Source organism: Anser brachyrhynchus (assembly GCF_964034855.1).
Source record: "Anser brachyrhynchus genome assembly, chromosome: 3".
In the NCBI taxonomy this organism is placed as follows: Eukaryota; Metazoa; Chordata; class Aves; order Anseriformes; family Anatidae; genus Anser; species Anser brachyrhynchus.
Window position 1 is genome coordinate 120,456,636 of NC_137696.1, and position 18,243 is coordinate 120,474,878.

Sequence of the window (18,243 nt, forward strand, 5' to 3'; positions counted from 1 at the left end):
ATCCAGTTGTTTGTGTCTGAGGCTCTTGCTTTATTTGACATGAACAAGAATGAGTGAATGTTAGGCATGTTTGGGTTTAAATCCACTTCCAAATGTCCCCAGTTTGGATAGTAAAACAGAGACCCAGTGATGTGCAATCCACAGACTTAGAGCAGAAAACCTGTCCAGAGTTTTCTATCATGTCGATGCAGCAGGCAGTCCTGTAGAATGGCAGTAACTGAACACACAGTGAACATATGGTGAAAAGAATATACAGTCTTCTGGATGTTGCTTACCATAAGTAAAGGACACACCTAGAGCCAGAGTTGTCCCCAGGAGAGGCACCAGGTTGCTTTCTCAAGCTCCTGCTGAAGGCTGAATCCTGGATTAACTCCATTATAGAGCTGATGATAAACTATATAAAATAACAGGCACTGTAGGTTATTCTTGAACTAGCTATTCTTCTTTCAACATCCAATTTCCATCTTGAGGGAAATAAATGACTAACGTATTTGAACTCTATTTTTTGTCTTTTTCCATCCCTCAGGCTGGTATAGATGGAGAAAGCATTGGGAACTGCCCGTTCTCCCAGCGTCTCTTCATGATCCTCTGGCTCAAAGGAGTTGTGTTCAACGTCACCACTGTTGACCTGAAAAGGTAAAAATTGTTCGCTTTAATTGAAAGTAGTTATACGATCCAGTGTTTTTCCAATAGAAAGGCCGCACCACGTTCAGTCAGATTGGTATCTGGCTTAGAGAGCCTGTGGCGCACAACAAAATAGTTGGGATTCAAGTCTGTTATTTCTTTTTGCACTTGTGGAATGTTTTTATATTAAACAGGGCGTTCAGGGTACTTTAAAGTATTCTCACCACAAACTGCTGAAGAAGTAGAAGGGCAAACTGATTTTGCAGGAACTGTAAATATCTGCGCAGCTACCTGACCATAGAGATTGGTGATTCCATGACCTTTTTTCTCTCTGCAGAAAGCCAGCTGATCTACACAATCTGGCTCCTGGGACCCACCCACCTTTCTTGACTTTTAATGGAGAAGTCAAGACAGATGTTAACAAGATTGAGGAATTTTTGGAAGAGACTCTTGCACCTCCAAAGTAAGAACTCGGGATTTTTTCAGTCAATATTCCATTTCCTAGGAATGAAAGATGTCCTAAGAGGAGTTCCTGAAAAGCACTCCCTCCTACAATCTTTACTTACAGGAGTAATATTTATTTATGAAACTTGCTGGCTTCAGTGAGATGACTTCCATGTGTGAAAGTTACTTGTATGACTAATAACTGCAGAATGTTTTCTCTGTACACATTTCAGGATGCCCTTGTATGCAGAATTAAGGAGACCAATGCTAAAAAAAAAAAAAAAATTAAAAAAAAATATTGTAGGGGTCTGGTGTCCACATTTTACAGAGCTAAAAATAACTTGGAATGGATGCAGAGCATTGCCACACAAAATATCTGTGCCAGTAAAAGTGTTTTATCATTAAAAACTGAAGGCTTCTGAGCTGTGTGGTGTATTAAAAAGGTTGGAAGGGGAACTGACTGCAGAGTACAAGGAGCTCTGGAGTCAGAAAAGTGCTCATTAGTCTCATCAAGAAATGACAAGAGCCCATGACTGGAAATTATAACCAACCTAATTCAGATTAGAAATAGGGCACAGATTTTTCAATATGTATGAATAAGCACTGGAACAAACAACTGAGGAACATGTCAGATTCACCAGATATGCCTTAGTTAGTCAAGCATTTTGGACTTAGTACAAGGATAACAGAGAGAAAAGATTGCTGGCTTGTGTTTTGGACCTTAAAATCTATGAATCAATGAAAATATTCTCAGTTCCTTATGGAGCATTTTACCTCCGACTGAATGAGCAGCCATAGGGCCAGTCATGAGGCAAGAGATCAGGTACTTAAGCTTTCTGTAGTCTAGTCCAAGACCACCGAAATCAGTAGGAGTCGTTAGTTCATGTTGATCTTTCAAATCAATATATCCCTTTGTGCCAGTTGTCTATAAAAACAACAATTCGGAGACTGAAAACTTTATGTTCCTTCACCTGGCTGATGCTAACATGCCTTGCTGTTACATCCTGGCAGACATTTTCAGCACAGGGAGCTAGACATGACTGCCATTCATAACAGAGGGAGCTGGCTGCCAGCCTCCCCTGCACCTTTCTGGAAATTTATGCTTCCTCCTGATTTAAGGCCACTGTATCTTGGATGGTGGTCACATAAAGCATAAAGTGTAATTACCTTTGTCCTGAAGCCATCCCTGTGTAACTACCCAAATCTCTGCCTTGACAGATACAGATATCATTAAGAGGGTCTTGCCAAGCTGTTGGTTTGAGATAAATGACAATGCTAATTGCTGTTCCTCGTAAAGGGCTTTTTAAAAATGTCTTCTTTTAAACTGTATCTGTAATCATGACTATACTGCTGGTAACACGCTGTGACTCTCCAACCTCCTTTCAGATATCCCAAGCTGGCTGCTAAGCACCGGGAATCAAACACTGCTGGAATCGATATCTTCTCCAAATTTTCTGCATACATCAAAAACACCAAGCAGCAGGATAATGCCGGTGAGTAGAGTCATTACCAAATGTGCTGGGGAGTTTTTGTGCTTAGAAGCTGAATAATTTTGCTGTTTTCCCCTCATTTTATTGTGAACTGTGTTAATGACATCAGGTGCCACTGCTGCTCAGTTTGAGACGGTAAGTTCAGATGTACTTCACATGTCCACAGTCGAATTAATTACATCTATACCAGTGAGTAAAACAAGGACAGAGCATTCAGCAGTAGGCAAACTTCTCCACCAGAACAGGATCCCACAGAACTACTGGATTTGGCTGGTGGCTCACTCTAGCGCCTCTACTCGGGCCAGGCACTGCTTGGAGTGCTAGTTGCCTGGGTCCAAAATTGTGACAGCAATAGACACAGCACTAAAAGTTTAGCATTATTGGTGAATGAATGAGTGAATGAATGGAGAGCAATCTGTGCCTTTTTACCCTGTATAATTTCTTAGATATAGGCATTTACACCAGACTCTCCTCCCACTTATCTCATGGTTATGTTGTGGTACTATAGCTCATTTGCTGATATAAACTGAGTCATATTGGGACAGAAAGTAATTGAATGAAAGTGAATGAATTACAGAAAGTAACTGAATGAAAGAAGTGGCTTTAAGAAATATAATTGCACACTGTACACTCCAGCTTTCCCTCATACATTTGTGTCAAAAGAACTACCCCCCCCCCCCCCGAAGCTGGATGCCATGCATATTTACACGCATCCTACACTCTCTTCTTAATGAAATCACTTTTCTTCTCCACATTCCTTTCCCTTCAGAGAGGCACAGCTCCAGCTAGTGCAAGCTCCTGTTGCTCCATGAAAGCGAATGGATTTACACTGCTATGTCCCTTGAGATGAGCTAGTAGAAGACTTGCAGTCACTCATTGACGTTCATCTTACCTTGTATTACTAATTTCACAGAGATCTAAGGCGTGCTAAACACCATGCAGTCATCACACTGTTCAGAGAAAAGTAGATTTTTCAGGTTCCAGCTCTGCCACAGATTTCATTTGTGCGATTATATTTCATTGCCTGGGGCTGACTCATGAGATGAAAATGGGGAAACGATGATTTATGTCAGATAAAAATCTGCTCCTTAATATTTTTTGTTTTTTTAACAGAAGGAAATAATTATAGTGCTTCATTTCACAGGGATGCTAAAAAGTTATTTTTTTGTCTGCTGCCAATTGGATGCTCAGCTAACCTCTGTAGGAAGGCTTGTAAAAAGAAGATAAATTAAGAGTTAACTTAAATAGATGTTACAGTTAAAATAAATATCTTGGCCATTTACAAGGATTTTTTATGGTCCGTGGTGCAATTGTAAGCCTTAAATTCAGCTGTGCTGTCCCTTGTATTCTAAAACCGTCACAAGTATTTGTCCACATGTAAAATCCTGCTGTGTTGCTTCTCAGTGACTCTGCGAAATGCAAATCCCCGGACTTGTAAGGGCTGGCAGCTCCTGGTGGTAATAAATGGCAGTCCTAGAGGTGTCTGCATCTGGCTGTAAGCAGTGCTGGAATTCAAGGTTGGATATCTGCTACTGTGAGATAAAGAATCTAACCCTGCAAAGCGCTCCTGGTGGGCTGTCTGCATTTGTTCTAGCGCCAGTGTGATTAATGGGAGCTTTCCCTAGTTCTGCCTAACAAACTTGGTTTAGGTACGCTTGCAAAGAAAATGAAAATCCTTCTCAAAGAAAATTGAGCATACCAAGGTTATAGGGAAAAGAGATAGTAAGCTGCAAGACAGCAACAAACTTTGTTCCGTGTAAACTTCCTCACCGCATTTTGTTGCTGGTTCATGCTCCTGTGATAGCCAGGCACACACTGGTACTCAGCTTTCCTCTTTGAAGTAGAGAAATGTTTTTAGCGTAATTTTTTTGCAGCTGGAGTGCTGAAGCACAAGGAGAATAAAGCTGAGATGAGCAGAGTACCTACGTGTTCTTTGTAGCACTGTTGTGAAGTGCTTGTGGACCTCTGAGTACTTGAGTCTGGGAGTGGAGATTTATGAAATCTGGGAATTAGACCTCAATTTTAGCAGAGTAATTGACTTCCATTTTTCAAGGGCTGAGCAAGAAAAGTGTTTCCCTTATCTCAGGGACATTTTACCCACTGAAGTATCCTTTCCAGTTCATCTGAACCTACAGCAGTTATTCTGAAGGCTGATTTGGATGGTAGATAGTGAGCTAATTAAAAGCTAGCTATGTTAGATTTCTTGGGCTGGAAAGAGACTATGTGCAAAAAAAGAAATGAAAGGAAAGGATCATATCACTGGATACATAATTCCTAATGCAGCTATTTTGGATGGGTATTTTTTAAAATTGCAGCAGCAATCAAAAAGGGATCTGGAGCTCTAGCCCTGATCTGATATATGCCATTTTGCGGAAGGTTCTGGCAGCTTATCCTCCCTATATAACAGCAGGAATAATTATATATTGTTCTGTAAAAACAGAAAGCAAGTTCTAAATATATGATATATGATGGTATATAATACATGACAAATGATGATATAATATGATATATGGTAACATAATATGTGATAATACTATATACTAGATACCATATACTAGATTCTATATAATTAGAGGGAATGTCCCTTTTCGTATCTCCATGTGAGTAGGTAAGGTCCACAATGAACAGAGGTTGCTAGTTGTGGCTATTTCCTATACACAGCAGCTCTCAAATAAAGGTGATGGCATATGTCTCATAGCCTTCCTCTATATTGAGTCCTAGCTTCAGCTTACTCAAATTTGTGGGTTAAACTGGAAAGCCACACCAGTGACTGGGACATATGTTGCACATGATCAAAATAGAAGAACACTTGTCAATAAAACCAAAACAGAATGGAGACCCCAGACCATTACATCAAAAATAATTCTAATTGTTTTTGGTTGGGAATAGGAAAGTGTTGGATACCAAGTATCCTAAATCACCAAACATCAGGTTGTTTAAATTTTAGTCTCTTAACTTGGAAGTCAGGGTGGTGAATTCATTAAGGTATGGGATATCAGGCTGGGAATTTGTAACATCCAGTGATCTCTAGCTGCAAGAAATGTGGTTAGGTAAAATTATATATGATCATTCTTCAGGGCATCCTGGTTTAGCAGAGATCATGACGTCTAAGTAATATGAGCTCTCACTACAGCCTGTGGCCATGAAATCTTTGCCGAAAAGTGGTGTGAAGTGGTTGGGATTATTAATGAGATTCACACAGTAGGAGGATACTGGATGTGAGAGTTAATGAGAACCCAATGCATGCCAAAGATAAGCCCAAACTAGTGTTTCTCTCAGGAGGGTTTACAGCTAGGGTTGTGCAACAATTTCAGACTTCCAAGTGATGCCATCACTTGGCTATTTGTTGTGGAGAGGTGGTAAGAAGACACTGATAACAGAGTCTGTAGCCTTTAAGTGCCTAAATGATTTTATTTTATCTTTTTTTCCCTCAAAGGGGAAATGTCATGAAAAAAATAGGATTTGTAATTTCTTAATTTAGTGTTTGAATTCTTGCATGTAAATGAGTAGACACGATGATACATATGTTTGTTTGTTTCTAAGATTGTGATACCCTCTGCTGGCAAATATGTGAACATATAAAGCAGGAAGCTTTACAATCAAGGATGAAACATCCCCTTGACAAACTAGGTTTCCTTCTGCCAAGATAGTTTCCTCCTACAAATGTGACGTTGTCAGAAGAGAAGTGCTTCATAATAACCTATGGATTTTGACAAAATTTTCAGGGAAAAAATTGTATTTTTCTGGATGAATTTAATTTACTTAGAGGTAAAATGTTTTAAAATCACATAGAATAATACTACTTCCCCCACACCCTTCCTTCCCTCCTTCCTTCCTTCCTTCCTTCCTTCCTTCCTTCCTTCCTTCCTTCCTTCCTTCCTTCCTTCCTTCCTTCCTTCCTTTCTTTTTCTTCCTTTCTTCCTTTCTTCCTTTCTTCCTTTTTTTTTTTTTCTTCTGTATTCTTGCAGTACTTCATTAGCCACATGCCATTATGTTTCATGTCTGGCACAGGAACAGGTGATAACCTTCTTGTGTAAGGCTGCATGGCAATATGTTATTGATCATGATTCATTCACTTACCAAAGGTATTTGGCAGCTAGGCTGCCCTGATTTAATAGCTCCCTGAATCTCTGATGCTTTTTTTCCATCTTTGTTTTGCTAACTTTTCTGTCTTATAATATAAAAATGTTGAAAGGGCTGGCTAGGGCTGTAAGCCCAGAAGCAAACATGCTCATGCCATATCAAAGTCCCACCACTTTTAAGCTTCTTGAAAGGGAAGGAATTGATTCCAGATTCTCAGGATGTGGCAAGCTGTGTTTAAAGAAAGTGTGTGCATTTATTATTTCAAGTCACTTCAATTACAACGGGCTTGATTCCTTCCACCCCCCATGTCACTCGATAATTTTATAACAGGCCTCTCTGAAGGAGTGATCATGTCATCGCAGGAATAGGTCGACATCTGGCTTGGATAGCACAACTGGGTTATTCGGTCCTCCAGCCCTTGCCACTGGACTTGGCCACTCAAAATTATGAGAAGTGCTCATTCACTTCATGGCTCATTCTCCTTCACGGAATAAAGCAGTGGCAGTATTCTTCAAAATTATCTCTTCCTCAGGTTCACGTTGCTCAAGTTTGCATGACAAATCTGAGACTTTTGGGCTGCTTTGCAGCTGCGTAATATCTAGGAGGCCTTGTCTGAGCACAAGGAGAAAAACCGAGGTCCTGGGAGTTTGCTCTGGTTCCTTTTGTTGATGCTGAGCAAATCACTCAAGCTCTGTACAGTAACCAGGGTAGTAACAACTTATCTATTCATCCGAGGAGGATGCAATTTAATTAATTGGAATGCTGTGTATGTATTCAGTATCCTGCTTATTATTTTTCTTGCAAGCCTGTATACTGCAAACCAAGGGGACAGCCTGTAGTAACCACCCATTAACCATTCCGCCTCAAATTCTAAGTTCTTTGGCTCATAGAATGAGCCCTTTGATTTCATTTATGAGCTTAAAAAGTTGTTCTTGAATTGAGTTCTTAGGGGGCACCAGCTCCAGTGTGGGTGGGCGCATTCATTAGTGGTACGGAAGGATATTTCACTGTACAGCTCTTCAGAAGGCGCTGAGCTGGGAGACCACCAGCATGATTTCGTGCACAGGAATTTCCAGCCGTCTGACCAGAGGACTCCACGTGTCTGGTTTGGATTTACATCAAGAGGCCAAAAATAAAAGAGCATTTAAATCATTAACTTACATGTGATTAAATGCTGTTCACCTCTTTCAGTAGCTACATCACACTCTGTGGTTAAGCGCGTGAGGTGGGAAATGTCTCTCTTCATGTGCTGAGTGTGTGTGCATACAGTAGGTATGCAAACATGGACACGGCTGGGATTGAGGCTGGCCTACATCAGTTTTAAGCTGCTGTGACTCTGTGGAGTTACTTCTGCTGAGAAGAGTCAGACCCACAGTATAGGTAGGTGCACAGGCTGGACAGTGTGCTCTGATCCTTTCTAGAAGCCATCACATACCTCCTTAAACCAGCAGAATATTAATTCAGTCCAAAAACCCACCTTGAATATTTACTGCAGTGATGAATCCATGGTGCAGACCCTTTGCGGTGAGCTCCTTGATGCTGTGGGCCAGCCTGTGTTATCCCAACAAACGGGATCTGGTCTGCTCTCCATCACCATACAGGCATAGGGGAGCACAGCACTTTCCCCAAAGCATCTTCTTGCCTGTTGGGGAAGGGCAGCAGGTCGCCTTGCTTCCTTCCAGCCTGGCTTTTCACACCCAAAGAGGTCAGGCTGTAGCCGTGACACAGCTTGTCCCGAGCCTTTGATCCTTCTGTCCTTTGCTGTGCCTAAAAGCTTCAGCCTCTGCTCGGCAAAGTTCCTGGCAAAGCTCCTGTTGATTTTAATGGAGCAAGGTAAAAAAGCTGTTTGAATGCCCTTAGATGGATCAGGAGTTTCCTTCAGCAGGAATCTTGGAGCAGGCCCTAATTCAGGACCGATGTTAGTGCTTTACAACTTTTGCATAGATTTTCAAGGTGCCACATAAATATATAGGTATATATATGTGTCTGTGTATCAACTTGCCATTAAAATTTTTCCTTCTTCCTCTTTAGCTGCAGAATTTCGCTTTTCCACCACAAACTCCCACACCTGTCCGAGACCCAGCATGAGCCATAATTTGTCCTACACTGTGACGATATTAAGTTTTCTGTCATGCAACCAGGATGGACTAGAAATAGCTTTTAAAATCATTTTAGGGAGAAGGAGTTGCTTTGTGATGGGCTTTCTAGCTATGGAATGGCTCAGGATGACAGATCTTTAACTGTGGCATTTTGACGGACAAAAAAGCTATTTTAGAACGTTTTAAACAAGTTTTTATGGCTCCCTCTGAGCTGAGTACTGTTGGGTTCGCGGTAACTAAAGTGCCTGGCAGCTTTACAAAACCAGTCCTAGTATAAAAAAAATACCCAGTCTTTAAAACATATGTAAAATAGCTTTTCTGCAACATTTGTGGCACATAAAGTACCGAATACATGTTGGTGAGTGTGATATAAAGATTTTATTGCCGTTCATTTGGGATGACCCGTATAACTCACTCATGATATGTTAATAAAACTGTTCTCCACTCTGTCTTTTGTAAAAACACACATATAAAGATCGGTAAAATAGTGGTGATAGCTCTGTGCTAACTTGTTAAGAAGTCCAGCAAGTTGCACTCAGTGTCCATCCTAAATTGCTTTATCTCCATTCTGCCCAGTAATCAAAGACCAATTCTAAAATGCTCAGAAACAGCATTTTACAGAAGTTGTTTGCTGGAGAAATCACTTTTTGAAAACTTCCCTCAAAATTATGCTGGCTGGTGGCCCAAAGCCATCAATATTCTGTCTGGTACCAGTGACAGGTTTAAGGACCGATATCTTTTGACCTGCCAAAACTAAGAACTGAAATTTTATGCCATTGGAAGGAAGAGGTTTTCAGTTTTTCAAAGTGATAACAAACCGTCGTCTTAACCTCAGAAGTATGTACCTTACTAGGGAAAGTTTCTGAACTTTCCTATCGTTTAGTTTTTTTTTTTTCTTCCTCTAAGACCTTTCAACTTAATTTTGCTAATTAAGGCATGAAGATTTCCTGATGGAAATGCGAAAAATAATATTTGAAGCCAGTAGAAGACTAAAACTCTCTGTAAGTCCAGATGTGGTCAGACTGCAGGACCTCCAAGGCAGGGACTTGGTAATGCTGATTAGCACGCTTAGCTGCGGGCTCTCTGGGAACAGTAAACATTTACCATTAATGTACTCGCAGACATCATTTTCTGACACATCTGTGCACGCATGTCGGTGTAGCTCTGAGAGCACAGCATGCCATATGGAGGGAGAGAGAAAAAAAATAGAAAGAAAGAATATATATATTTATATACATATGTGACAGAGAACATGAAAAACCCTAAAAACTAGGTGACAACATGTGCTGAAGTCCACAAAGTTAATGGTGCGCTCAAATGACGGCATGTTCCCGAGCATTTGCTGAATCAGGGCCTATATGCACAGGCCGGGCCTGGACTGAAATCCTTGCAATGGGAACAGTAGTTGGCAGATGCTCTTCTTTAAGAGGGAATTATTTCCCCTGTGTGTTTGAATATTCCTCCAAGTGCTGCTGGCTGCACTGGGATTCTTTGTTCTGTTTCCCAGCCGAGCTCCCTTGCTTGCACACAGGAGTGGTAGCACAGCTGGAAATGGATTAGAGCAATCTGGCGGCAGCAGTCCTGGGAGGAATTAAGTGCCTCGCTGCTGGAATGGGAGGCCTAAATTACATTATTATTTAGGATTCGGTTTTAACTTCATTGCTCTGCTGTTTCGCACGGGTGGGTAACTCCACCAGTTGCAATATACTTGGTGCATCATAAGCATGCGTCAAGATTTCAGTGAAGTTATGGCATTACTCAGTAAAATATCCAAATCTTACGTGAGCAAATGTCTAGAATTAAGCACCCAACTGGTCCTACGATCCCAAGAGGGTACACAGGCTTATATTTAGCAATGGTAGTGTGAGCTATCACATGACAGAGAGCCCAGCGACTGGCTCCCGATTTTGCTGAAGTCAGTTTGCAAAACTGTTAGTGACTTCAAAGGGAGAAGGATTGGCCCAGAATCTGTTTTTCCCAAAACATATTTTTTGTTTTATGCATGCAAATGTTCTTCATAAAATAAGTGGGAAGAGAAGAATGAGACAACTGAAAATCAGTGTTGCTAATTTTCTTTATTAAAGGAGATCTTAAATAGTTGACATTTAGCTTGAAAACAGTGCTGGGAAAAAAAAAAAAAAGGTGACTAAATGAGAATTGGAGACACAGTTCTTCTCTAATATCCAGATTTTTTTCTGATTGCAAAAATAAATAAATAAAAAATTCAAAGAGTTTGAGGCTGGAGGGACCTTTGTTTTTTTTTATTAATGTCTCTTGCAAAGCACAACCCAGTCAGTTTTGCTCATTAGCAAATATGTTAGTATTTCAGTCCTTTACAGTATAAGTTGCTTTGCATTCGAGCAGAGAACAGGAGAAACTTAAGTGTCTTTGATGCACAATGCCCCTCCCAGGGAGGAATTTATTGAATGAGAGCTGCTCAGGTGATGGCAATAGCTGGTCCATATTTTGCACTGCAGAAGGTGAATCCCTGGTGACTCAGACAGTCAAAGCTGAAAAAAAAATATTCTGAACCTTAACCTGGATTCAGGATGACCCTAAAAGTGTGAGGAAGGCATCTATGCAGCAATACTTTATCCCTGAGTTCAAGGCATTGGTCTGCCTAATCCAAAGTCCATCTGCTCCCCTGATACCGTGATCAGGTCTTGAGAGATGAGATTTAATTACAGTTACTGCCTTACTATTGAGTAGGAAATTCTCTGAGTACAAGCAACCCAGCTCTGTCCTTGTTCCAGGACATCGGAGACGACACTAGGGATGTAAAAGCACCTAGGCTGTGACCTGCCCATGCAGCGCTATCCCCCTCCATCCCATTTTCTCCCATTTTTACCAGAACTGGATTAAAACTACCTTTTCTTAGTCCCTTTATAAGCACCCCAAGAAGTTAAGTCTGCCTCTGCTCCCTCCTCGCTTGTTCCTTAAGCAATGCAGTGCTTTGGCAATGTGGAAACTGAAATTTGTCCAGCTTCCAGCCATTAGACCTCCCCATGCCTTTGTCAGCAGAGCTCTGCTCACATTGCTCACTCACACCTCACAGATATTTTGCCCGTGGGTGAGTGGCTGCACACATTTAGCCTCCTGGCCTTCTCTCTGATAAGCCGAACAAATAAACTCTTCAAACCTGGCATTTTGAGGCTTGTTTTCCAGTCCTTGAGCACTATATTTTTGTTTTCCTTTGACCTTTCTCTGGAATTTCCAAAACCTTTTTTTAATCGGGGTCTCCAGAACTGGGAAAAATGTTCTTAATACTTGTCACAACAGGGCTGTTGCAACAGAGGGAGTATGACCTCCCTACTACTGCTTGGAAATTTTTTTAGGCATCCCAACATAATTTAATCTTTTTGCTACTGCTCCTTTCAGAACACTGAAGTTGAGGCACAATCACGATGATCCCTAAGTCATTTAGTGGGGCTTGAAACAAAAATATCAAAAGCAGAGAAATAGTGGAATAAAATAAAGATGAGTCATTTGTAATTCTCATCGTCTCTTTTTTTTTTTTTTATATCTTAGTAATGATTTTTTTGAGCACAAAGGACACATGAGAGGGAAACAGCAATGCCTAGCCAGCAGAACCTGAGGATACCAGAAACATTAAAATAAAATTAGTTGAGGCTGAGATCTGCTAAGTGAACAGCGGGATTTGGGGACCCAATAAGCTTTAAAATTTCATTCTCAGATTCTGCTGGCTAGGCATTGCTGCTTCCCTCTCACATGTCCTCACCGCTGTTTAAGTGAAATAGCTTAGTTGGAATTGTTGGAGTACAACTGGGATTATCCCACTGTAAACAAAAGGAGACTTTATTCCACTATACCTCCAGGATTTAAATAAATTAATCTTAAAGTTGGAAGCACCAACAGCCTGTAGAACAATTTTCTTTGCTTAAACATTAGAACACAAGGGGTCCCCACAGCACTGTCACTAAAGCCCAGTTGCACGCTCTACGAGAAGCGAACTTTTCCCTTATTTTAATGCAGAAACATGTAGCTAATTTTTCTTTGTCAGTCCCCAAATCATCTTGTTTGCTCTGTGCTAGTAAACCAAAACTTCACACTCTGAGTAAACACACAGTATCTTAAAAATCAAGATACCAGAGTGATTATCTCATACTATAACTATATGGCTTGATAATGTGTAGGGATTTTTTTCTTCTTCTTTTTTTATTTTTTTTTTCAGGGTTCTGATGCAAATCAGCTGCTGCTTGTCTGCACTTGGTTTAGGGACACCTGCACAAGACTAGCGTTGCAGAGGTCAGGATTAGGCCCTTGGGGACATGATCTAGAAGAGATGCTTGTCACTTACGTGCTGCTATAGGGTTACGATGATTTGTGAAATGCAAGTTAGGTGCTGCCCTTCCTGGGGCACTTGTAGGCCAGTAGTTTTACATTCAGTTGCTTCCTGCCCTCAGGGTCGCTTGGACTCCTAGGAGACTTGTAAATGAACCTTGCTTTTGGTGTCACCCTAACACCTGGGTTTTCTTCTTAAAAAATAACATTTGAAGGTGCTCCAGTTGTGTTCTTCTTGATAGCATTACGAACATTATATTTATTTCTTGACTACACATTAAAACTAAGAAAAGGGAAGGAATAAACCTGAGATTTAACCTAAAACTAGAACCAAGTCAAAACAAACTTTCTAGAAACTTGAGAATTACATGTTTAGTTTTCTTTCTGAAGACGTTATCAATACACCTGTTTCACCAGGTTTAATCTGGGAGTAGGATGGATGCTATCACAAAAATAGGATGATGCCTCTTAGTTTTGTTGTAGTTACAGTTTATTTCTCTCTAACCTGAAACAAATATTCATGGCTGGTGCATTACTGCTTTTACCAATGTAAAGTTTGTGGCTGAAGAGTTCTGTCATCCTTATTTTGTACATGGGAAGTAGATAGAGAATTTAAATCATTTATGTAAGGTCATGTAGAATAGCTGGGAAGAAAAGACTTGAACTCACATCTCCCAAATCCAGGTTACCTCCTAGCCCGTGGATCATCTTGCTCTGGCTGAGGGAAATTTACCTGGGGAGTTGAGGTTTCTGCTCAAGTATATAGCAACACGCTTTTTGTGGATTTTGACAGGTCTGTCAAAATATCCCAAACCTTTGGGATGAAGCTCTGATTGAGCAGTCCACATCCTAAAGGTTTGTAGATGGGGTAGGGAGGGAAGGGAAGGGAAATTCCTTTAGTGTTGCCTTTTAACATTATCTACATATCTGCCTTGGACAGCTAGGTTAGATTAGATACCTAACATTTAGATAGCTAAAGGTAGACAAGGTGAGTCGCACCCATAAGTACCTCAATAGATTTTCAGTGTCTGGTTTCCTAAGGTTGCTTTGGTTATCTAATGGCTGAATTTCAGCTCCATGTTCCCCTGAGATCTGGCTGCAGTGCTCTTGGGGTTTAGCAACTCCATTTCTCTCAGTGGACCTAGACAGAATGTATGGACCAATATACATGGAAAATATGTGCCTATTTATGCTCAGTTCTCCTCTGTGTACACAACAAGGTCTTCATTGATTCATTAAGCAAGTGGAAACAGACAGGAGGATTGCTACTTTTCAGCGTGGGCATTTACCTTTATTGTGGGAACATGCTCAAGTCTCTGTTCTAGTGAATATTGAATTATTTATCTAGAGTGGAACATCTTTAATAGCAGAGGTGACTCACCCCAGAAACTACCTTTGGCCCAGAGTTAGGCATCTAAATGGCTTGGATACACGGGAGCCACACCTCCATCCTTCTCCTTTTGGTGACTAACCACTCATTTGCCTCTCAATATAGATCCTCCTTAGAGCTGGGGATTTTACAGGGCAGAAATATGCCTGGAAATTGGATGTTGCAATGCTCAAATTGGTGATGTACTTGCCCTTTGGGGTGTGAACCCTAAATATCTAAGTAACTTTAAAAGAATGGTGGGTATTATCCTAACATCACTTAGGTGAACAGTGAAATTATAGTCAAAGGGTGGGATTCATCTTGCCCAACTTCACCTTCCCGAAAGTTAGGTGTCTAGTCTGAGCTAGTCCTTTAGGTTTCATCTACGATTCATGCAGCAAGAAGGGCATGAGTGGAGTGAGTCACCAGCTTGCATCAGGTGTTGGGCAGCTGGAGGCAATTGCCCTCCAGAGATGCTTAGGACCTCTGGGCAGAGAGGGAGCCTATAAAACCAGCTGAGATGAGACACCTGTCTTTTAAATGGCTAAACAGAGGAAATCAAGGCAGCACTCAAATCTCCAGGGTTGTATTGAAATCACAGGGAGAAATATAAACTGTTCGTTATGCAGTACGGTGGCAGTAATACATATTGCAGTCGCAGCTCCTCCATGTGAGAAGGATTAATCTATCCAGATTAAAGTTACAATACTCTGTTGAGCGTGCCTGAAAAAATGAGCAGGATGTAGAAAAAAGGGAGTGAAAATATGAGTCCTTGGTCTTTAATCAGACTGTCAGACTAGTAGAATGATATTATTTTCTTACCTTAAATTGTTGTTTCTTAGCTGGTTTTCCTCTCCTACCAGAAAACAGTATTGGGTCTCATATAATATCAAATTCTGTGAATCTGGAAGTGATCAGGAAAGGTGGTTTGTTTTTTTAAAGGAGAAATAAATCTCAGATTGTTTGTGTGAGACTGTGAATATTTATGTACTGTTCCCTCTCTTCCCTCATTGCATATTTCACCAAGTTCATTTGCGTGTGTTACAGGATAAATCTTACTGGAGGGCAGTGGAAGAAAGCAGTAAAAAGAAAAAGCATCAATCAGTTGTCCAGGGTAGCAGCAGGAATCGTTGTTCATTTTTGTACATGGATCATTGTTTGTTGAACTTGCCTGGGCTTGACAATTAAGAAACTTGCAGCTCTGCTGAGGTCAGTCTCAAGTGATTTCAGATGATAGCTACAAATGCCATCATATTGCTGGACCTCAATGACTTTGAAGTCGTTGTGTCACTGTGCTTTCAGTGGTATTCCCTTATGAAGAGGGCCACATATATTTTACTTTGGCTTGGACAAAATATTTAGTGATAAAATGTTTATTTAACAAAAAAATACCGCAGGAGGTGTGGGTATTCTAAATTATGGTCAAATGTGAGTTGAATGTGGTGAATAATGACTTTTGAAAAAAAAAAAAAAAAGTATTTTCTCCTAATCTTTTTTGAAACAAAGGTTTCTTCCTTTTCTTCCTCTTTTTTTTTTTTTAATATGGAAATAAAAATTGAAAATTTTTAATTCAAAGATTATCAACGTTTGGAAAGTCATGCGAAAATGATTGAACATCTAGGCATGACTTAAAAAGACAGCCTAAAACACAATTTTATTTTTGTTTTTATGTTTGGAAAATTTATGTTGTTTTTCTTTAAGATTGTTTTAAAAATGTAAGCAGTCTTGCTCTGTTTTAATGTAGATCAAATAGCTTTTATGTTCAATTTGTCCAAAGAATCAATTGTTCTTATTGCTTTTATTGTGCTGTCCATGCTTTGCTGTAATAACTAGCAAGTGAAATCCTCATCCTGCAAATTGTTCCACTCAGACACGTAAAACAGGAGTCATCTCACCCAATTTTAGCTATTTTAAATTTAGGTGGCCAGTCTGCCTGTTCTCAAAAGAGAGAGCAAGGCTCCTCTGGTGGTAATTCATCTTTTCCTAGGCTACTATTTTAAGATGGAATGATTTGCCTTCCAGTGGCTCCTTCAGGCCACAGAGATTGGTGTTTATGTGCTTTGTCTGCTTTGCTATTTCTCCTCGTCCCAGCATTAAACAAGGAAGGAAATATTTGAGTTCAAGGAAGGGGAAGAAGAGTCCTTGTCTGACCTCTGCAAATGCAGTGGGTGTGGATGGTCTGAATCAGTTTTACTTTTTCCAAACCATTTTTCTTTTACTACTTTCTAGTTACTTTCCATTTTGCTTCAGCCTTATTTGACCCATAGAAAATAGAGATGGAAACAACCTAGGACGCTGGAAGTTTTATGGCCACTATTATTCAGGAGGTCAGATTAAATGATTGTAATAGTCCTTTTTTGGCTTTAAAAGCTGCTGGAGAAATCCTAACCCCACTGAAGTCAACAGCAAAACTTTCACAGGCTTCAGTATGGCCAAAATTTCACCTAAAGTATCTACTAATGAATCTTTGAATCTGGCCCTCCCCCTGACTTGCAGGATTGCTCTGTGCATTTACATTTTCCAATGTTTTGTTCAGTTGTGGTATAAATGTTTCAAGACAGAAGGATTTCTCTTTGTCCCCTGGAAATAGTTGCACAGGCTAATAGTTTAAGGAAGTTTTTGCTTGAAGAGTTGAATAACAGAGCCAAATCTGGTCTTGGTTGAACTGGAGTAAATATGGAATAGCTTGTTGACAATGTGGAGTTACTCCTCTTTTATGTCAGTGTAACTGAGAGCACAATTTTGCCAATTATTAGCTTTTGTTACATTATTTGTATTTCTGTGCATGTCAGGATTTGTTAATCTCATTGTTCAACATCAAGTAACCCTTTGCTGAAAACAGAGCGTCATTGTGAATTAGGTATCATCAGCTAAATTGAACCTCACCCCATGCATTTGACAGATGGTAATACATTCATTAAGTGTTCTGTGGTTGCTTTGAGGTTGGAAAGTGCTATTTCTCTGGCTTCTAACTCAGAATTCATAAGGAAAGACGTATAAAAGCATAGTTTTGAGGAGAGAAGGAAACTCACAGAGCTTGTGAGGTTTTTTTTTTTTTTTTTTTTTTTTTTTGCTGATAGCGTTGTTCACTATTGCTGGGATGACACAGCAGGACTGTGACTGATGTAAGTTGTCTTTGGCTGCATAAATAGCCCAGAACACAGCAGTGAAGGGTGAGAGAGGGGATTCCACCACGGATTTTGAATATCCACAGGTAAAACTTCTTGGAATTTGAATTTATATTCAATACATCACTGTGGAGGCAACACATTGCTTGTGTCCTTTTGCTTAGCGATTTCACTGGCCAGAAAGATGGTTTCTGTGAGTTCAGATGTTTGCAGGTGTTGCAATAGTAACCTGAAGACAGGGCTCCTCTTGCAGGGCTGGTCACATTTGGAATCTCTAAGATCACAGTGCGAGTCTACAGGGTGGGGAAGCAATTGGAGGTAGAAATTTCAAAAGCAGCAGAGAGCCACATTCTCAGGCATAGTTCCACTTGGTGTTGTAATATTGAATCCTCCACCCTGACATTACCAGCACAATGCAAGGCTGAGATCAGCCGCTTCAGGAAAAGTTCTCCATACAGCTGATTTAGGGTCACTCACACCAAGAACAGCAGGGAAAAGAAGACTCCACTGACTACAGAGGAACCTCAGGGTCTTCAGTTCAAAACAATTCATTTAATTTACACACATTAGGGAAGATTAACCCCAACAATTGACTTGGATGGAGCTTCAGCTCTTATCAACCAACCTGTTCAGTTCTTTAATGATGTTACCATGAGGATAAATTGAAAATTAGCTGTCTAACCTCTTCTGAAATTTGTTGTGGG

General features: G+C 40.3%; 1 protein-coding gene across 12 annotated transcripts in view; it reads left to right on the forward strand.

The window, feature by feature from the left end:
- The window catches only part of CLIC5 (chloride intracellular channel 5), a 75,024-nt gene that overhangs the window by 49,082 nt on the left and 7,699 nt on the right, over positions 1-18,243 (forward strand). For 11 of the 12 annotated variants that reach the window (XM_080587400.1, XM_080587398.1, XM_080587402.1 and 8 more), the window contains 3 exons: positions 527-636; positions 962-1,087; positions 2,455-2,561. In XM_080587400.1, coding sequence (XP_080443526.1) covers positions 527-636; positions 962-1,087; positions 2,455-2,561 — 343 coding nt within the window. Of the gene's footprint in view, positions 1-392; positions 416-526; positions 637-961; positions 1,088-2,454; positions 2,562-18,243 lie in introns of those variants that run through there. The other variant, XM_080587396.1, reaches the window with a different exon arrangement.